This window comes from Podarcis cretensis, assembly GCF_951804945.1.
Source record: "Podarcis cretensis genome assembly, chromosome: 2".
NCBI lineage: Eukaryota > Metazoa > Chordata > Lepidosauria > Squamata > Lacertidae > Podarcis > Podarcis cretensis.
The window spans coordinates 102,074,008-102,096,438 of record NC_137171.1 but is presented as its reverse complement, the minus strand read 5'-3'; the positions used below and the strand labels follow the sequence as shown (position 1 = coordinate 102,096,438).

Here is a 22,431-nt window from a genome sequence, read left to right as displayed (position 1 = left end):
GCTTCACTTAGCAGCCCGAGCTGCCTTTGGACAGCGCCTTCCAAAAGGGGGCTCAGATTTCTGCAAGCAAAACTGCAGTGTCTACTTGCACACACTTAACCATTTACGCTATGGCTTCGCCTTGAGCAGGGCAAGATAAGAAGCCACCTGCCAGCAGAATAGTCAGCCATTAGTCTGTGGAGGAAGCAGGAAATCTGAAGCGTTAAGGAGGGGCCTCAGCATTATCACGTGACTTGCAGATAGTATGCATCATTCCACTATGACAATTCTTGGAAAATAAAACACTTGCAAGTTCTATGACAGTTCTCGGAAAACAAAACGCTTGAATTTTATCAGAAGCTAAAAGCAGACATGAGAAGCGGAGTTGTCATCACCACCAGAATTGAAGATAAAGCATTCAATACAGAAGATGATGGTGATAATGATAATGATGATGATTTTTAAAAATAAAAAACCCCCTAAGACCACATACCTTGGCATAGTTTACTGCAGTGCTGCCAAGGGCCATAGATATTCCAATAAAACTGCTGAGGTTTATCTTCAATGGGGATATTGAATGTGTATCGAACATCAGGGTTATATAAATTACCCACTGATAAAACCTAAGAGGGAGGAAAAAAGCATAAGGTGAAAAGAATTATCTCAGCTATTACAATTTAGAAGAATAGTATTTATGAGGTTTTCATTTTAAAGCGAGATGTTTCTAACCTGAAGAACTATTTCTTGGTCAATACGGTATGTAGAATTGATCCTTTCAACGGGGGTGTCTGAGCCACTGTATTCTATCACCGCATTTCCAACTTTGATTTCCTTCTTAAACATGCTGACAACGTAGTCTCCATTTAATATGAAGCCTTCGTTACTCGACAATGCTGTGCAGATAGAAACAACAACAAGCAGGGACACAGAATCAGTGTAATCTGCTTGCCTAGATAAGAAAGGACGTTATTCGAAAGCCATCTGATTTACATAATGCTCAAAATGAACTCGGGGATGTCTATCTCCAGAAGCAACCAAGACAGAACAAGACTGGGAGGGAACCAGAGACCGCCTGCACTGATTTATGTACTCCTTATTCATTTTGTTCCCTTTATTGCTTCTGTCTCACTGTCCCTTCCTGACAGAAGCCCAAAGCAGCCAGCAGCAAAACCAAAAGCAACTAGATTAATACAAAAGCATCAGGCTGTCAATATAATGAAACACTGGCAGACAGGAAAACATAAACCAAGTCAAACTCAAATTCAAGTTGAATTCCTTGCAGCGCTAGTGTCCCCATGCTCCCATTCTTGACCTCATTTGTACAATGATGGGAGCTGCTTCTCCATGTTGTGATCCCACTGTGTGTGTGTGTGTGTGTCTAGTTCTCCCACTACTGCAGCCTAACCCCTGACAGCTTTCCACCTTGGCAATACAGCCCAAAGTCCAAAAAGGCTTCCCTACTACCCCTGAACAATGACTTGGAAAATCAGCACAAATCCACCAAATAGTTAGAAATCCAGGAATAATTAGCCCCTACTAAAGGCTGTTCTTCAGGTAAGCAACAGTAGAGACCAATTCAGTCAGTCACTGGAACTCAGGCAAGGCAATGGTGACTGCATCACACTTTTTTTTGGGCTGCTGCAACCGAGTAGTTGTCAAAGGGTTGGTGTGGGCACCGGCTGGCCCTGTTTGTTAACGCTGCACTGCAGGGGCACAGCATAGCGCTTGCACATGCTCTGCTTGGAAAGATTCCAGGTTTGATCCCCTGCATCTCCAGCCAGGGTTGTAGCTCAGTGGTATAAGGAAGAACCCTGGCTCAGCGGTAGAGCAGCCACTTTGCATTCAGAAGGTTCTATGTTCAATCCCAAGCTCCTCCCAAGTTGGGATGGGAGAAAGTCCTGTCAGAAACCCTGGAGAGCTGCTGCATAGGCAATGCGGAGCTAGATGATCAATTGTTTGACTCTGCACAAGGCAGCTGTCTGTGTTGCAAGCTCTAAAGTAAAAGGTTTTCTGTATCAATACTGTGAAGGACATGCATCTCAAGCTTGGAGAGAGGGAGTTATTTAAAAAAAATAGACAATTCTGGAATGGTGCAAATTTGAAAGGGTGCAAATATGGAGGGATATGTGAAGCTCCTCACAGTGAAGTCAGGAGAACCAGCAACCATAAAAAGGTGCCTGATTCCTCCTTCACGTCCCTGCCGGACCCTGATACCAGACGTGGCGAGATTGGCTACAGCCCTTGCACTTCAAGTGGTGGGTGCTGATAAAACACCTGCCTCAGGAAGAGGAAGACCAGAAGCACCAGAAGAGGAAAGATTTCCAGGGGTCCTTTACCTTTTACCTTACTCTACCCAAATACTGGGACGCAGGTGGCGCTGTGGGTTAAACCACAGAGCCTAGGGCTTGCCGATCAGAAAGTCGGCAGTTCGAATCCCCGCAATGGGGTAAGCTCCCATTGCTCGGTCCCTGCTCTTGCCAACTTAGCAGTTTGAAAGCACATTGAAGTGCAAGTAGATAAATAGGTACCGCTCCAGCAGGAAGGTAAACGGCGTTTACGTGCACTGCTCCGGTTCGCCAGAAGCGACATAGTTATGCTGGCCACAAGACCCGGAAGCTCTAAGCCGGCTCGCTTGGCCAATAAAGCGAGATGAGTGCCACAACTCCAGAGTCGGCCACGACTGGACCTAATGGTCAGGGGTCCCTTTACCTTTTACCTTTACCCAAATACTGCATTTAAGAAATGCAACAGATGCATCCATTCGGCCTCTTTTTCAAATTTCCCTGGATTGTGCTTGCTTCAGATTCAAATACATGTATCAAATATACACAAATCAGCAAACACGCACGTGCTCATGTACAAAATCTGGAGTCTAGAAGTATGCAGCAAACCAAAACCCAAGACACAAATGCTCATGGACACAAATGTCTATATCCTCTCACATCAACCCAGCCTTTCACACAACCAGTACAGAGACACTTCAACGCTTTCCCTAATGCAAACGTGAACATCCCACACCTGTATCAGTTCATTCTCTCTTATCTTCCTACACAGAACACACTTGTAGGATGGAAGTTAACTCCACCACACAACACCTTGATTTAGCTGTAAAGAAATACTAAAACAAGAGGATCTAGTTAAAACATCTAAAGCTGACCATCCAAATGGGAGATTCAGAGGTGTTTGGCCAGCACCGTATTTTGCGTTTTGCTTCATGCCAAACATGAGCAACACACAAAAATGTCAAAAAGCTTAAAAGTCTAAAAGCTTTCTCTAAAAGGGACGGTTTCCTGAAAACAGCAGTCTGCTGCACAAATTCACACTAATGCGATTATGTAGTTAATTTCCTAAGTTAGTTTCCCCACCATTTCACCCATCACAGCTACTATATTAGCCCTAAAGGAGTACTCGAGTTGCACAGAAAGGAAGGTGTTCTCTGAAAAGGCCTGCAAGAGATAAAAAGCTATCACACTGCAAAGGGACAAGGAAAGGGAACTTTCAAAGCACACAGAATCCAGCCACTGTTGCTTTTCACGCAGGGGTGGACTCTTACGGTGCCAAACGACACTGAAACCGACAACAAATCTGAGTCCTTTCTCTCGCAGGAGGGTGAAGTAGTGAGACAAGAAAGGTACACCTCTCAGTTGAAGATGTGGTTGGATACTTACTAAAGCATGAATGTCACCTTTGACACAAACAGGCCACCATAAAAGGAAATGAAAAGTTCTCAGGGCGAGAGGAAATCAAACACTAGCTTCAAGTAAGACACACTGGATCAGGTGGGAGTCACTCCACCATCTTATTTGTGCAAGGAAGCCTTTGCTAAGCTGTTACCCAACAGATGCTTTTGACTACAACTCCCATCAGCCCCAGCCAGCACAAGGCTGATGGGATTTGTAGCACAAAGCATCTGGAGGGCACAAGGTTGGCGAAGGCTAGCATAAGGTATATTAGTGGCTCCCCATTTGTGGAATGCTTTCCCCGGCGAGGTCCATTTTTAGGAGCCAGGCGAAAACATTCCTCTTCAACCAGGCCTTTGGCTGATTAATATTCTACAGCCTTTTAAATGTGCTTCTGGGAGCAGGGGGCTATTGTTTTGTTGGTTTTGTTTTACCTACTTATTTCTGTCTTTATCTTATATTTTTACCTTGTGAGCTGTCCTGAGATCTTTTGACGCAAGGCAGTATATAAATCTTAATAATAATAATAATAATAATAATAATAATAATAATAATGCAATTTATTAAATACTTCTGAAGGCAGCTCTGGGTGAGTTCCTTCTTTTGCTCCATGCTACGTTTTGATAGAGAATGGGCTAATAAACATTTTTGCTACAGAACCATCAGGACTCAATATCCAGCACAGAGGAACTCTGCATCAGATGACCTTTGAGTTCTTTCCATACTGGAAGTCCCGTGTTAGCCCGATGGAAATATAAGCACGTCAAGAAAACAGCATGGTTTCGCCACTGCTAACAAGCGCCATGTCTTACCAAGGTAGTTATCATCTTCTGGTTTCCCTGAGTAACTATGCTGCCGCACATCGATATTTGTAGCACCAGCCGGTATGCGTATCACAGTGTTATAACCTGGGGAAATAAACTAGAAAGTCAAGCTTGTCGTGCATTTGTATCCTCTGCTTTTCTTTTTTCTTTCTAAATCATCTTAGTAAAGAGGGCAGGAAACCAACGTAAAAATTTGGAGTTATGTCAATTATGTCAGTTATGTCAGTTGTTTGGTGTGATCACGAAGTAGCAAGAAACTCACATTTCCGGTAGCTTAAGGGAATTCCTGCTTATTGTAAGTGTTAGGTGTTTGAGCGCATCATGCACGGTTAAGGGGTTTTCCATCCTGGTGTTCTGCCCGAGTAAAGTTTTCTGCGACCAATTCTTACCATAGTGCACCGTGTTGAATGTCCCTGCAATGGTTTTGCACGAGGAATTGTCACCGCCACACACACCGCACTTATCTCTCCTGGCTTTCGAATTGAGCACGTGATCACATCCAGCTTGCTTTAGAGAAAGAAAAGTTCAGAACTAGATTGAACAAATACGGAAAACAGAATAGCGTTTAGCAGGGCTCCAAATTGAAAACATGCATCTGCCACCGAAGGCCTCCGACTGTCTCGCTCATTCGTTTCTTTTCCAACGTGCTCTGCTGAAGCTATAATTATAGCCATCTTCCAATTAGGACTTGAAAAACGAGTCTCTTCCAGGCCCGCCATGTGAAGAGCAAAACCACTCGGCGTGGCGGGGAGAAAAGGTGGGGGGAGAGCTAAGGAGCTGTGGGGGGCAGGATTACACCGTGGTTAAAAGTCACACGGATGTGGGATAGGGTCATTATCAAAATGGCATTGGTGTATTTATTAAGTATTTGTAAACTGCTCTTTTCATAAAAGCATACTGAGGAGGGAGCACAGCATGCAAAGTTATAATAAAACGAGCAAAACCATCCATTAAGACATAATTAAAATATCAATAAAACAGTAAGTAGATACTGGTTGGTTAAAGGGGGAAATTCATGTTGTGAAGGCCTGCCTAAACCACACAGTGAAGTGGAAATGCCTAAAAGAAGGCAGGGGTGGTTCCTGTGGAAACACCATTGGCAAGGCCTGAACCTGCCACACTATAGTCTTGGTTCCCAGTGAAGGCCAGCTAAACCTGAGAGAAGTGGGAAAGCATTAGATCCATCAGAAGTCAGGTGGTCCTTAATGTGAAGTTACTTTTTTCCAGGCTTTGTATTTTAACAATTGTTTTTTCCTGTTTTAAATTGTTTTGACTGTGTGGGAGGTGGGGCAGGCTGCGTAAGGAGGGGGACGTGGCACAGGTGGTTAGTGACTTAGCCATGTGCCAGACCTGAGGAATTGTGGTTGTCCTGTCAACCAGCCCTCAGGTCTGCAGCTGCTGTTGCTGAATGCCAGGTTGGCTCTGAGGTTGGCCACGATCTGATTGTGGATGAGGAGGCTGGTCTGGTCTGTATCGCTGAGACCTCGATGGGTGAGCAGGGTGGAGTTGGTCTCACCCAGCTGTAAGGTAAAGGTAAAGGACTCCTGGACGGTTAAGTTCAGTCAAAGGCAACTATGGGGTTGCGGTGCTCATCTCGCTTTCAGACTGAGGAGCTGGCGTTTGTCCACAGACAGCTTTCCGAATCATGTGGCTAGCATGACTAAACTGCTTCTGGCACAATGGAACACCGTGATGAAAGCCAGAGCGCACGGAAACGCCATTTACCTTCCCGCCATAGCGGTATCTATTTATCTACTTGCACGGGTGTGCTTTCGAACTACGAAGTTGGCATGAGCTGGGACAGAGCAACAGGAGCGCACCCCGTCGCCGGGATTCAAACCTTCTGATCGGCAAGCCCAAGAGGTCCAGTGGTTTAGACCACAGCTTCAGGGCACATTTGAGGGTCGGGGATGGGGAGTTGCTGTGGTGGAGGAAAACGCCAGTCAAATGCAATCAAAGACTGGTGAGGGTTCATCATCGAGACTACCTAGTGGCAGTGAAGAGAGCGAAGAAGGCAGGCACTCTCAGGGAAACTGATTTTCTAGATCCATTTCAGTCAGGGGTTAGTTCGGATTTTGGCACGGGAACTACAATCCTTTACTCCTTTGTATTAATGGTAGAGGAAGCAGCAAAATCTGTTATACGATTTAGATGCCGGAGGTTCTGTGGAATTCATATCCCACAGAACCATTTTGGGAACTGACTGGCCTGTTTGTCCCATCCAAAGTGGATTCTGTCTGGACTGTATGAAGCCTCCAGGTTCTGGCACATAGCCAACACACAGGCATGCACCAGGGCCCCACAGAATCCATCCCTATCATGGCTATTATGTGGGGGATGAAACCTCACTCCTCATACACTTAAAACCCCTCATTATTTTGTGATTTGGGGCTTTGGCAAGATACACCAAATGCGGTTGTTAAGGCAGCTGGGTAATACAAAACAGAACCCTAAAGGGGATATATTACAGTCTAAAGCAGATAACAAGGCTCTTGGGTTTAATTTAAGATAAAGAGTATGGAATAGAGCAGAAGTGGGGAGCCTTTAGTCTTGATTAGGGCCCCCAGGCCTGCCCATTTGGCCCACAAAGCCATTTAGGCCAAGTCATGCCCACATGCCCTATATCTGACGTCATATTTGCAGAGCACTATGCAGAAACTGGTCGTCGTGAGCACAGGTGACTGACTGACTGGTGGCGCGCCCACCTGTGAAACCTGGAGGAAGGCGCTCAGCGTCCAACTCATGGAAGAGGAATGAGCTGGTTCCTCAAAGAGAGTTAGCCAGTTAAACCGAAGGAGGCTGTATTTACCCGACAAAGTCCTTGTACACAGATGTCATTTGTGTCTGGGCCACAAGGAGTGCCATCAATAACTCTGTCCCTGAGCTGATAATACGCCGTGTTTCCTGCCACTCTGCAGAAGAGCTTGCACCTATCTTTCATTAAAACTGCCAAGAGAAAGAAAGGAGAGAGAGAGAGAGAGAGAGAGAGAGAAAACCAAGTTAACTTAGTGCTGGTTGTTTACTTTGTATGGTGAGAGAACACTCTTATTCACTCTCCCACAACTCTGAGCTAATGTCCCTTCCCTCACAGGTCAGGAATCAGATGCCAGCACCTCCTTGACCAAATGAGGCACTGATTTGCCCAGCTGGGTTGCTCTCAGCTCAGTTGCCATGGCGGCAGAAGGTTGGTGGCGGTGGTGGAGCGGCCTATGGCTGCAGGCAGGTGACTGATTCTACTAGGCCAGGTGGTAAAAGTAAACTGGACAGCGGAGGCAGGGCTCCAGTGAAGAACAGCGGGAGGAAATCATCACGAGGCAGCTCCCCACAACTTCCTCCTTAGACTGTCATGTTGCAAGGTTGAAATCACTGTATCCTGAAAATCTCTAGAGATCTTGCCTGCATTCATCTGACGGCCCCTCACTCCCAATATTGTAACTTGCTATTTAAATTATGTGGGGGAGCTTTTGTCAGACCAAACTAGCTCTGTTAATGTCTTTTCTGTGGGGGCAGAGAGGCCTCATGTTAAGGCTTTGCTCTTAAAAATGGTGGCGCAAAACAACCCTGGGGCTAGGAATATTACACAGAATTAAGCTGCAAGATGCGTGTTCCTTGCATCTAGTCCACAGATGAGGGACCTATTAAATTCAAGGGCTTCATTTCCTTCATGGCAACTTCTCAGCTCCTGGACTTGGGCTTCCCCACCCCGATCTAATTGCTGGATTGTTTTGATATACTTACTTCCACTGTATTTTGGAACCCAGCGCACATTAGGAGGTAGACCGTTAATGTTAAAATGCTTCCCATCGAAGACTGCACATTGCTCATCGCGGAAATCTTTCTTTTGCTTTGAACATGGTTCAGTGTAGCAGGATTTAAATTTCATTCGTCGTCCCACACAGTATTTTCCACCATTTTTGGGTCTTGAAAAAAAGAGATGGGATAAGTATACAGTTACAAATTATAACATTAATTAAGAAAACCCAACCCTCTCATACAACCCATCCATTTTTTGAAGCCTTGACTAGTTCTTTGATCCTTTCACTTCTTTCCAACTTTTAAAGACCTACCACAATCTTGGTCACATCAGACATATTGATAGCTGTGATGGTACTTTGTCCCACATGGTTTAAGAGACAAAGAAGAAGTGTTGTGCCCACTCACTCCTTGCTTCCTTCTCTTGTGTGCCCAATGCCATACTTCCAGGGTTTCTCACAGGAAACTGTGTTTTAAGCTCTTTCTAAAACCCTGGCTTGCAAACAAAAATCAAACCAGGTTTGTAACATAGGAAGAAATTCAGGGTAACATTATCATAATCTTTCTATCGCAGCGAGCATTTCAGCTTGCCAGACAGAACAATACCCCCTCTCTTCCCCCCAGGTGCTGTTCTGGGGCTTCTCCCAACCCCGCCAGAGCACAACACTTTTTCTCAGTCTAATAGACCAGTGGTTCCTAAACCTCTCCCTATGGACTGCTTGAAAATCACTGAGAGTCTTAGAGGACCACTTAGCAGCTTTTCTGCCTGTTGTAGCACTTACAATGCATTGTGCTAGGTACTGTATAATTTTAAATTGTATTTTTATTGCTTATTTAATTTCTTATATATGGTGATTGGAATCCCATATAATTCAAATTATAACCCAATAAAATGAATGCATGAAATGAAAGCAGCAAGAAAAATCCAATTAAAAATCAATATGAATATTTAATGCAATGGATGTACCATCTCTCCCCTTCAGCCAAATCCACAGACCACTTAAAGAAAGCTCACGGACTACTGGTGGTCTGTGGACCAGTTTAAGAACACCTGTAATAGTCCATTGGATTGAGATCATTATGTCTGAACTGGTGTTGTATGGTCAGAATTTCTCAGCACAGAAGGAGAAGATGAGGAATCTGAACTGACTTCAGTTCTCCAAAATATTTTTGCCACTCATGGCAAACACAACCCACCAGCCTTGTATGACATGCCTGCAGAAGCTAATATTTCACTGCTTGCCTAGACTGATATAAGATTACCAGGCAGGCCACAATATACGGGTGGTGGGCTTCATTTAGAGTGATGGGTCACACACTGTGCAGGCTGGCTCCCTTGTTTCTGAACAGAATTAGAGAGCGCTGCTTCGTTCCGATTATGAATCACTAACATGACCTTCCAGTATTGTTATAAGGATTGATGAGGTAAAAACTGTCAAGCATGTGGGTGTTCTCCTTGCAAAACAAGTTTGCACACTGCATTTCATATGTGACAGCACATACATACCATTCCCCCAGTGGAGATGATCTGTGTAGAATAAAATGTCACAAATAAAGCTGTGTTGAGACCAAGAGCCAAGGCACACCAGTCGCTTAATATGAGAATCTGGATTGTAAACAGTACACAGTCTGCTGGACTCTCTTGGTTCTCAACAAGATACTGCAGGATCCACTTAAGAGCTAATTACATGACAGGAAATATCCCCCCCTTTATTGTGAAAAGCTAATAAATTAATCCAAAACTGTTTGAAAGAAAATTAGGCTGCAATCTTATGCCCACTTTTCTAAGAGTAAGCTATGATGAACTCAGTGGGATTTAATTCTGAGTAGGCATGTACAAAGGTCCGTATAGTTAAAGCTATGGTTTTCCCAGTAGTGATGTATGGAAGTGAAAGCTGGACCATAAAGAAGGCTGATCGCCAAAGAATTGATGCTTTTGAATTATGGTGCTGGAGGAGACTCTTGAGAGTCCCCTGGACTGCAAGAAGATCAAACCTATCCATTCTGAAGGAAATCAGCCCTGAGTGCTCACTGGAAGGACAGATCCTGAAGCTGAGGCTCCAATACTTTGGCCACCTCATGAGAAGAGAAGACTCCCTGAAAAAGACCCTGATGTTGGGAAAGATGGAGGTCACAAGGAGAAGGGGACGACAGAGGACGAGATGGTTGGACAGTGTTCTCAAAGCTACTAACATGAGTTTGACCAAACTGCAGGAGGCAGTGGAAGACAGGAATGCCTGGCGTGCTCTGGTCCATGGAGTCACGAAGAGTCGGACACGACTAAATGACTAAACAACAACAACAACTAGGCATGTACAGATTTTTTTCAAACCAAAAACAAGTTTTTGTGAGGATGGAACTTTTATGATTTGAAGAGAACAAGCAACCATGTATGGATTCCAATCCACATGAAACTGGGTTTGAAGTCTGCTCACAATAAGTTTTCAAGGCAATACCATTTTCCTGTGCAATTTTTGATGTCAGAGGCAACACACTGCACATATGGTACTGTCACAAACCGCAGGAAGCTGGGCTTTGCTGCCAAGCTATCATTCATCAGCTTCACGGTCCCATAATGAAACTTCCTTTTAATCAGGATGTTGGGGTTAAAACATACTTACAGGTCTGAAATTGATTTTTTTTCTTTTCCAAACTAGCCCTTTACCACCCTAACAAATTTTATGACAACTTTGAAGCCGTTAAGGCTTCGTACTAGCTTTCTCAGCAGCAAGCAGAGATCTAAACCTAGCTCGATGTTCTTTGAAGCGGAAGAAGTACCCACTGGCAGAGAGGGTATGTTCCCAATTAAGTACTGTCTCCAATATTGCCATGCCTTGTTCACAATTGCCATTTGGGACATTTCCTTTTCTTATACAATCAAATTCCATTCTGTTTTTTCAATAGATACCTGAAATGAAATCTTTTTATGCATTCAGACAGTTGGAAAGACTCTTGGGCTATCAACCCAAACTTTCTGCTCTACAGCGGGAAAATATAGGCAGCTGTAGTCAGAAGGTTTTCTAGACTCATCTTAAGCTGGCATGAGAGCAACATGAAGGGACAGGAAGTGACACAGAGTTCTGATTGTGTCAGAGAAAGAGCAGAGGGGCGTGGAAGTAAGTGTGCCCATGTACAGCCCTGGCACAACCTGTTTCTGCTCCCACTCCTGTGGCCGGAACACCAGTGCTAGCAGGCATTCCCATTTTGCATACTAGGGGACCTCTGGGGGCGTTTACTGGTGGACCTCCCTCGGTCAGTAGAATGGCCTTTATGCCAGTGGTGGCACTGTGGGTTAAACCACAGAGCCTAGGACTTGCCGATCAGAAGGTCGGTGGTTCGAATCTCCACGACGGGGTGAGCTCCCGTTGCTCAGTCCCTGCTCCTGCCAACCTAGCAGTTCGAAAGCACGTCAAAGTGCAAGCAGATAAATGGTGGGAAGGTAAACAGCGTTTCCGTGCGCTGGTCTGGTTCACCAGAAGCGGCTTAGTCATGCTGGCCACATGACCCGGAAGCTGTACGCCGGCTCCCTCGGCCAATAAAGCGAGATGAGCACCACAACCCCAGGGTCGGCCACGACTGGACCTAATGATCAGGGGTCCCTTTACCTTTACCTTAAGAACGTATAGCCCAGAGCAGGGTTTCCCAAACTTGGGTCTCCAGCTGTTCTTGGACTACAACTCCCATCATCCCTAGCTAGGAGGACCAGTGGTCAGGGATAATGGGGATTGTGGTCCAACAACAGCTGGAGACCCAAGTTTGGGAAAACCCTAGCCTGGCGGTGTCTCCAAGTAAATACAGGATTGTTCCCTTAATTTTATTTAAAAAAACAAAAACAAAAAATATCTATACCTAAAAACACGGAGAGCAAAAAATATTAAAAGGATGAAAGAATGCCATATAAGAAAGTTCAACACAACAGACGTCTCAGCTGTTAAAGTGAGTTTATACTTCTGCCATATTTACTCCAATTTTACTGTTGAAATTATGACCATTGTTTTAATTGCTGCTTTCTATTGTTTTGATGTGACGCTATCCTACTTGCCAGCTTGTAAATCAGTTATGTCGAAGAGATGGGATACAAACATTTTAAAGCATATACGATGTGTATATGATTGTCAACATAGATTTGCAAACGGTGGTTGAGGCCAGTCTTGCTTTGCTGAAAGCGTCTTCCCCGTGTGGCATCCAGGAAGTACACCAATCCCATCCATCAGTGGCTTATCTTAAGCCTTTTTTCTACCTTGGGGACTCAGCAGAGCTTTGCGGGGAGACGGGGTCTGCTCTGCTCATTCCTTTGATTGCTATGAAAGCATAGTCTGCTTGCAAAGCCACTTACATCTTCTTAGAAAGAGCTGGTCCGTGTATGTGTCAGAATAAATTCATTTTAAATAAAATAAAAAAAGAACCACTGGCAGCAAAAGCTCAGGATAAGGCAGTGAGTGGCTTGGGCTTTACGAGCACCATCAAGTTTAATGGGGAGGCAGCACTAAGCCAGGGAAAAGAGGCTTCACATGGCCGCCTCCTCCCTTTCTTCTCCCAGCTCACTCTTGGTACCATTGTCCTTCGACACGGCCAACTAGGGATGAGTGAAATCTGCCAATTTCTATTTCGTCCCCTTTCTCGTTTTTCCAATCTTAAGTTCAGTTCCCAATATTTCATCACCAGTTTGCAACTCCTTTTTATTTTAAAAAAATAAGTCTTCATGAAAAACCATCTGCAGTTTAGGGAGAGAATTTCTCCTAATGTACACATTGTTGAGGGACGTGGGTGGTGCTGTGGGTTAAACCGCAGAGCCTAGGGCTTGCTGATCAGAAGGTCGGCGGTTCGAATCCCCGCGATGGGGTGAGCTCCTGTTGCTCGGTCCCAGCTCCTGCCAACCTAGCAGTTCAAAAGCATGTCAAAGTGCAAGTAGATAAATAGGTACCACTCCAGCGGGAAGGTAAATGGCATTTCCGTGTGCTGCTCTGGTTCGCCAGAAGCGGCTTAGTCATGCTGGCCACATGACCCAGAAGCTGTACACCAGCTCCCTCGGCCAATAAAGCGAGATGAGCGCTGCAACCCCAGAGTTGGCCACGACTGGACCTAACAGTCAGGGGTCCCTTTACCTTTACACATTGTTGTATGTAATTACGCATATTTCTTACAAAGCATCCCCAATATAACTTGTTTCCCCACTAAAATATGCATATTTATGCACACTCATTATGCATTTGCACATTTCTGCATACTTAACTTGGCTAGACAACCGCACATTCAGAGATGTGTGAACTTTTATAGATGGCTGTGGTTCGGTTAGCATGTTGATTCAGAAAGTGAGAATTTGCTATGTTTGTCTTGTATTTGTGAATGGAGTCCTATTTCTCCCTCATGCCTCCTGCTACACCACACCCCTAAAGCTCTTTAAGAAATCTACTGACGTATGAGAATGAGAGCAGTCTATGGTTGCCTTGTGAGACAAAATCACTTACAAGTATTCAGAAGTACTATTTGGCCCAAAATGAATATGACATTAAAAACAAACAGCATTTTAAAAGAAATTTGCACTCTAGAGAATTCCTGAAGTGGCTTCTGATTATACACACACACACACACACACACACACACAGAGTCAGTAAATTTAAAAGGAGTAACACAAAAATTAAAACACAACAGCAAACTGAATTAAAAGGCTTGAGAAAGTTCAAACAAGGTATTTGACTGATGCCAAAATTAGATCAGACACCATGTGACCCTCTCTTGTGGAAGAACATTCAACAATTGATGCATTACTTCTTCTCATTCTGCTTATTTGAGATCAGTACTGATTAAAAATCTTCATCGTCAATTGTATGACTTCCACAGCTGGAAACTGAGGGCTGAAATTCGCAACACAAAATAAATTTGTTTTAAAGCTAAGTGACCTAATTGGCCAGTTTCAGTTTCATAAGCTGGTCATAATGCAGCTACAAATCAGACTATGCACTTCTCCAAATTGGGTGATGTAGCTTTCCTTCAAAAAAATACGCCAAAAATGAATATTTTAAAGAAAAAGATGTGTATACAGATGCATGTTTTAGTGGAGAATATTGAAAAACATACAAAACGTGTATTTCAGAGTAAGAATATATATAAAATGAAGATAATTTAAATGCAAAACGAGGATGGAGTACATATAACTGAGGGCTAAGAAATAGGTTGATCCATCCATCCTTCGATGAAATACTTCCTTGTGATATAAGAACAAGACATCCTCGCAGGTGATATCATATGGTTTACTACAGCACTAGAGATATCAGCATTTTAGCAACATTTTTTTCATTTTGGGAGGGAGGTCAACAATGGCTGTTACTCTTTCATCAGTAAGCTTGACAGTTGGTTAGCACTCCTGTACTTACTCAGGCCTGTTGCATTCTCGAACAGCATTTTTTATGCCCCCGCCACATGTTCGTGAGCATGCGCCAAAGGGACTCCATGTGCCCCATGCTCCGTCCGTCATGGATATTTCTCGCTCTTTGGGAACACAGTGGCCATATTTGCAGTGCTACACTCCAGAAAGGGCAATAGAAAAAGAAAGAGTTTCACAACATTGTTTCATTGTTATGCTCTGGATCCAAGCATTCTAAAATGAACCCGAGATACTACTATACTACTACTACTACTACTACTACTACTACTAATTTATTATTTATACTCCACCCATCTGGCTGGGTTTCCCCAGCCACTCTGGGCGGCTCCCAAGAAAAGACAAAAAATGAAGGCCCTCAGAGTTGGACCTCAGTGTCCAGGTCGGATGATGGGGGTGGAGATGCTCCTTCAGGTATATTGGACTGAGGCTGTTTAGGGCTTTAAAGGTCAGCACCAACACTTTGAATTGTGCTCGGAAATGTAATGGGAGCCAATGTAGGTTTTTCAAGACTGGTGTTATGTGGTCTCGGTGGCCACTCCTGGTCACCAGTCTAGCTTTACACCTGAATGTGGTGTTGTCAAACTTAGCAGGAAAAGAAATTGCACACGTCAGAACACAATTTAGAGATCAACCTTCTCTCCTAATTCAAGTTGTGCAGGGGGCATTTTCCTGTTTACTGTGAGGTGGGGAGCTGCATTTGTGTTTTTGCTGCTGCTCAAAATCTGGTTGTAACACTATGATAAACTGGTATTTTCCATCCTACTAAAATGAAATTCTTCTACTCATTATTTTATTGAGGGGGTTGGTTAAACTATGGTAAGTGAGGATAAACCAAGATAAAGACATAGTTTCAGGTGCTGACTTGTTCAAAAACACATAGTTTAAACAAGCAACAGTTTTTCAACTTCAAGCATCACAAGGAACCAAAGTTTGCTTAAAAGTAGAAGTGGATGCTTTCAATGTTCTCTGTCTGGTGCATGGAAGAGGAGAGGGGAGGGCACAATCTTGATGCTTATGTAACAGGAAACTTCAGTTTCCCATTGTATCTGAACCAGGGCAGTGAATTTATTATCGGTTTTTAGTTATGGATTAAGAAGCTTCCACTCCCATCAAATTCTACTGCAGATATGAATGAGGTTTGAATTTCTGAACAATGAAGGGCAATCAATCTGCTGAGGACAGTGGAGTGACAACTCCCCAAGCCATTGAGTTCTGCTCATTTGCTGTTCCAGGACAAGAAGCACAAGCTGTTACAGCTTCTGAGGAAAGCAGCCTGGCTGATTTTCTGATCACAGGTTAGATGTCACAGTGTGTAGAAAGAAAAGATGCATCTGCAGATCAGGCATGTTGAAAGAACCTCTCAAATACTGAAGGCTTAAAAAAAAAAAAAGATGATGTAAATAACAGGGGTGGGGAGGAAGGAGAGAGTGGATTCATGTCTCTGCCCTGTCAAGCTGGATGCCCTAGGCACAATATGTTCCCCTTCTGAAAAGATCCTGCACCACTTATGTGCAACCATATCACTCCCAGCGAAAGGGAAGCTCGGAGAATTTAAGAACGGCAGCATCAATTCCTACGCTAACCTTCTGCAAGAGCACAGAGGTTCTGCAGCTGTCAAAATAAAGATACACATGGCATCAATATAGACAGCGCTATCCCCAAAGAGGAACATCTTGCAGAACAGCTGCCACGTGCAGTGAAAATATTGAATAGCAATCGCGCTCTGCACAGAACAGACCAATTTGGTTCGAGAGCACCTAGAACTCACATGTTTTACGCATGTTTGAGCCAGCAGTGAAAGGCGGAAGCCTCACTAGAGAAACTGCTGTAATCCAACGTAGGCAACTGCAGGTGAGTGCTACATCTAGTTGTGTGAATCAGATGATTCTGAAATAATGCTGATTTAAAAACAAAAGCAGAGACATCACCTTGCCAACAAAGGTCCGTATAGTTAAAGCTATGGTTTTCCCAGTAGTGATGTATGGAAGTGAGAGCTGGACCATAAAGAAGGCTGAACGCCGAAGAATTGATGCTTTTGAATTAGGGGGCTGGAGAAGACTCTTGAGAGTCCCATGGGCTGCAAAAAGATCAAACCTATCCATAATGGATAGGTTTGATCTTTTTGCAGCCCATGGGACTCTCAAGAGTCTTCTCCAGCCCCCTAATTCAAAAGCATTGATCAGCCTTCTTTATTTTATTATTTACTCAGAACAAAAGGCAAAACTAATTGTGAACAATGTGGTGACAGAAGAGTTTAAGATTGAGAAAGGGACACGACAAGGTTGCCCAATCTCTCCATTGCTCTTTATATCGGTCCTTGAGGTTTTGTTAAATATGATTAGAAAGGACCAAGAGGTTAAAGGTATACAAGTGGGAGTTAAACAGTACAAACTGAAAGCATTTGCTGATGACTTAGTGTTGACTTTACAGGAGCCAGAATCTAGTACTAAAAGGGTATTGGAACTGATTCAAGAATTTGGACAGGTAGCAGGTTTTAAGTTGAACAAGATGAAAACTAAGGTTTTAGAGAAAAATTTAACTGTGAATGAGAGAGAAAAGTTTAAGGAGGAGACAGGATTAACATTGGTTAAGAAAGTGAAATATTTAGGGGTTAATATGACAGCCAAAAATGTGAATTTATTTAAGGATAAATATGAAAAATGTTGGACTGAAGTGAAAAAGGATTTAGAAATATGGACAAATTTGAAGTTATCATTGTTAGGCGGCCGAATTGCTGTGATAAAAATGAATGTGCTGCCAAGGATGTTGTTTTTGTTTCAAACATTGCAAATTTTGGATAAGATGGATTGTTTCAAGAAGTGGCAGAAAGCTATTTCCAGATTTGTTTGGCAGGGCAAGAACCCTCGAATAAAATTTAAGATATTAACTGATGCTAAAGAAAGAGGTGGATTTGCCCTGCCAGACCTTAAACTATATTATGAATCAGCTGCTTTTTGCTGGCTGAGAGAATGGCTGCTTCTTGATAACACTGACGTGTTGGACTTAGAAGGTTTTAATAATGTATTTGGTTGGCATGCATATTTGTGGTATGATAAGGTAGAAGCACACAAAGCGTTTAAAAATCATATTGTTAGAAAAGCATTGTTTAATGTTTGGATAAGATATAAGGATTTGCTAGAAAAGAAAACCCCAAGATGGTTATCACCAATGGAAGCGAAGGCACAGAAAAAATTCAATATGGAGGCCAAATGGCCGAAATATTGGGAAATTTTGGAACAAGATGGAGACAGAATAAAATTGCAGAGTTTTGAAAAATTGAAAAATAAAGTGTGAGATTGGCTCCATTATTATCAAATAATGGAGGCATACAATTTGGACAAAAGGTTGGCTTCCAGGTGGAAAAATCAAAATTGGAAACAGAATTGTTAGATTCAAAAATTAAGAATTTGTCAAGAATGTATAACTTGTTGCTGAAATGGGACACTCAGGATGAAATGGTGAAATCAGATATGATTAAATGGGCACAAGATGTTGGACATAACATAATGATGGCTGACTGGGAACAGTTATGGACCACAGGTATGAAATCTACGGCATGTAATGCCCTAAGAGAAAATTTAATGAAAATGATTTACAGGTGGTACATGACACCAGTCAAGCTTGCAAAAATTTACCATTTGCCCGATAATAAATGTTGGAAATGTAATGAGATTGAAGGTACATTCTTTCACCTTTGGTGGACATGCCCAAGGATTAAGACATTCTGGGAGATGATTTATAATGAAATGAAAAAGGTATTTAAATATACCTTCCTGAAGAAACCAGAGGCCTTTCTCCTGGGCATGGTCGGCCAATTGGTGCCAAAGAAGGATAGAACATTTTTTATGTATGCAACAACGGCAGCAAGAATACTCATCGTAAAATATTGGAAGACACAAGATTTACCCACCCGGAAAGAATGGCAGATGAAGTTGATGGACTACATGGAATTGGCGGAAATGACTGGCAGAATCCGAGACCAGGGAGAAGAGTCGGTGGAAGAAGATTGGAAAAAGTTTAAAGATTATTTATGGAAATACTGCAAAATTAATGAATGTTAGGAAAATGTTGGAATGAAGTTATATGGCTTTAGTAGAAATGTTATAAGGAATTAAGGATAAATAGATTAATAGAGTATTAAAGGAAAATAAGGTTAGAATGTGTTAAAATAATTATAAGATTAAAAATAGAGGAAGATGGAAAGGAATTGCTGAAAAAAATAATAGAAGTGGAATACAAAAAGGGAGGTGTGAGGAGGTCGCGGAAACAAGTAAATGAAAGATAAGTTATTGAAAGTATTTGATGTGTTTTAAATTGTGTTTGTTTTGTTTTGTTAGTTTAATGTTAGTGTTTTGTTAGTGTAATGTGGTGTTTTTTGTACAGTATTGTATTGTATTGTATTGTATGGTTTTTCTTTTTTGTAGTGTTTAAATTGTTGGAAAAGGTAATAAATATTATTTAAAAACAAAAACAAAAAACCTATCCATTCTGAAGGAAATCAGCCCTGAGTGCTCACTGGAAGGACAGATCCTGAAGCTGAGGCTCCAATACTTTGGCCACCTCATGAGAAGAGAAGACTCCCTGGAAAAGACCCTGATGTTGGGAAAGATGGAGGGCACAAGGAGAAGAGGACGACAGAGGACGAGATGGTTGGACAGTGTTCTCGAAGCTACAGACATGAGTTTGACCAAACTGCGGGAGGCAGTGGAAGACAGGAGTGCCTGGCGTGCTCTGGTCCATGGGGTCATGAAGAGTCGGACACGACTAAACGACTAAACAACAACAACCACCATGGCATGACCACGCTTGAAATATTGTGTACAGTTCCGGTTGCCTCCCCTCAAAAAGGGTATCATAGAGTTGAGAAAGGTTTGGCAACCAAATATGGTCAAGGAGATGGAGCAACTCCCCAAAGGTTACGACATTTGGGGCTTTTTAGTTTAGATCGGGGTTTCCCAAACTTAGGTCTCCAGCTGCTTTTGGACTACAATTCCCATCATCATCTAATGCCTCTAAAAGAGGATTAGGCAAATTCATGGAGGGTAAGGCTAGCAATGTTCCACGGCCATGCTTGGAGGCATTACGGCTCATGTGTTTGGGGTTAGCAAGAAAGAGTCAAGGAGCTGCAACAAACCTTGCCCTGGCCACATTCCGTCCCATCAGCCCATGGCGTGTGTTGAGTCCGACATCCTTTATGTGCTCCATCAGCATTGATACACCAGAGTCTCCTGCACTGCTTCTGCTTAAAGTGAGTTCAAAAAGTCTCAGCATTACTGAACAGCCAACCCAACATACATCATAGTCCAGAGACATAGTTTAGATTATCTCCCTGGTGTTGTTACGATCATGTGTAAACAACGAACGCAACAAAGCAGGGGAAGATGACTCGGGCTCTGGTTGCAAATGTAAAAGCTTTCTGCTCAAGTGCCTTAACCACGGATTTCAGCGGCCGGGTTAGTAGCCAACAGCTCAGTCCAAACCGAAGATCCATTGGGGTGGGAGAGTTTGGATTCAGTGGATCTTGGGTTTCCTGGAATAGCTAGGGCTTTGCTGTGTAAGACACTCACCCTGGCTCAGCCGAGGCTCAGCCAGGGGAAATTAAAGCATTAAAACGTCAAAAAGGAAATATTCTGGGGGAAGGAGAGAGCAAGGAGAGACTTACACCCCTTCAAAACCCCTTTCAGCTTGGTTACATGACGTAAAACAAACCCCAGTAAGAACCAATCACAACAATACAAACACAACACGTAGGCTAACAGTATAGAATATATAATAGAATAATGATATCATTCAAATTATAGGAACAGGCCAATCAAAATTCATATATACAATATAACAGAGGACCGTCAAGCCGTGTATTCAAAACAGATGTCTAAGGACAGTCTCACAATAGTCTTTCAAAAGTTTCAACAGAAGATGTCTCAAAAGCCTCAAAAGGACAGTGTCTTCGGAATGATACTACAGTTTGGTAATAGTCAGCTGGAAATAAGATACAAGGCATACAAACCTTGGCTTATTCCTATAATTTGAATGATATCATTATTCTATTTTATATTCTTTACTATTAGCCTATGTGTTGTTTTTGTATTGTTGTGATTGGTTACGTGACCTTGCAACCCAGCAGAACTCAAGTTTGCAAAAAGGGTGGTGTAAGACACGTTCCCAGATCCTTCCTGAACAGATTCTGGAAGTTAACTTAAGCCACTGATTACAAAAACAACAACCCTTAAGCCAGTGCAAGTTACACTAGACTATACCTTGGATTTCCAAACACAGAATTGCTCTGTTAGTTTGTATTCACACAGAGCAGCTTGCAAGTCAGACTATGGAAAGCTGGGGGGGGGGGGGACGACACCCTGCCAAATAAGAGTAAACATAAAACCTGGACAACCCAGGAATATTTCCGATTGTCTAGAAATGTGGCTGCATCATGAACACAAAATGGTCCCCAAAATATTAGCATTGTTTGAAGCATTGTGTTTTTTAAGATCAACAATATCATTTGCAGTATGGAGCCTCTGAAGTGTAGAAAGAAAATCAGGTTAACAATGAGACTGTCTTACATTCCAACTCTATTAAAATATGAGGATAAGCCATTTCCCCTCTGTGATTCCTAATTTGGAACAGTTATATAAAATTTTAAGTTCTTCCTGTAGCAGCATACAGAACCTGCTCTAGGTGAGAATTTAGTGATATAAACAGGGATTTCTGCGACATCAGTCCTTCCAAATCCTATCATGTTTCCTCACCTGGCAAATTTAAAATTGGGCACAAGTTTTACCACATATTGTGCTTGTAGACTGAAGTTACCTAACATTGCCTGTAAGCTTAAATGTTGCTGCTCAAGCAGGCCCCATTCACACACCTACCCAGAGGCATCTCTCACATGGCTGTGTAATGAACATGAACAACCCAAATATATGGACGGGGCAGACTGCATGGATTTCCCAAATCTGATCAGCACTCTGTAAGGAAGTAGGGTGTTGACTGGGTAAGAAAGGTCCATGAGATTAACCTGACCCATTCATTGTGGTATTCAAACACATACAGTATTTGCTATTGGATTTCTTGCTGCAATTTTATTATTTTAATGTTAGTATATTCAAATTCGAAATGTGATATCCTTGTAACATCCCTGGAGCCATTTCGTGTAGGCGGTCTGTAAATATTAATACTACTATTACTACTAATAATAATAATACCACAGCCATGTGAGAGGACCTGGGAAAGTTGTTTTCGTGTGTGTGAATGTGTGTGTAAGACTCACATTGTAAAGCTTCAAATCCAAAATGACTGAAAGGCTGCAATCTTTTTCAACAACAAGGATTTGTCTCATTTAGGAATCTCACATACAAAACACATGCATGCATCTTATTCGAAATGTGCCTATCAGTATTTCATACTCAAAGCAAGTTTTTGTTTTTTGTTTTTTTAAAGTGTTCTTACCATGTAGGGGCAAACCTTAGCTCCAGGCCCAAAAATTAACTCACACTGCTTATTGACATCATATATGTATCCTGGAAGTTGTTGAGGCAACGTGTACTTTCTCGGTGAAGGTTCATCAAGCAAACACTCCCCATAACCAGTGCTAGAATGAAAAGTGTGACATTTATATCCACGGCTGCACTTGAGAAGACGGTTAAGATCATTCTAAAAATCTCTCAGTGGTTAGTGAATAGAGTATTATTAGCACGGAATAGTAACATACAGCATAAGGCCACTTAAGCTTACCAACCCTCAAAAAGCCCATTTATAAAAAGAGTAATCTACTAAAGGACCACAGTCGTGCCATAAAGTTGCTTCACTGCAT

At 42.7% G+C, this 22,431-nt stretch overlaps 1 protein-coding gene across 3 annotated transcripts in view; it reads right to left on the bottom strand.

Annotated features, from left to right (window-relative positions):
* The window catches only part of ADAMTS9 (ADAM metallopeptidase with thrombospondin type 1 motif 9), a 139,078-nt gene that overhangs the window by 77,818 nt on the left and 38,829 nt on the right, over positions 1-22,431 (bottom strand). For 2 of the 3 annotated variants that reach the window (XM_079957643.1, XM_079957641.1), the window contains exons 10-18: positions 22,068-22,209; positions 19,756-19,863; positions 14,611-14,756; positions 8,222-8,403; positions 7,293-7,429; positions 4,873-4,990; positions 4,472-4,567; positions 709-872; positions 473-602 (exon numbers count right to left, since the gene is read on the bottom strand). In XM_079957643.1, the coding sequence (XP_079813769.1) occupies positions 473-602; positions 709-872; positions 4,472-4,567; positions 4,873-4,990; positions 7,293-7,429; positions 8,222-8,403; positions 14,611-14,756; positions 19,756-19,863; positions 22,068-22,209 (1,223 nt within the window). The remainder of the gene's footprint in view (positions 1-472; positions 603-708; positions 873-4,471; positions 4,568-4,872; positions 4,991-7,292; positions 7,430-8,221; positions 8,404-14,610; positions 14,757-19,755; positions 19,864-22,067; positions 22,210-22,431) is intronic. The other variant, XM_079957642.1, reaches the window with a different exon arrangement.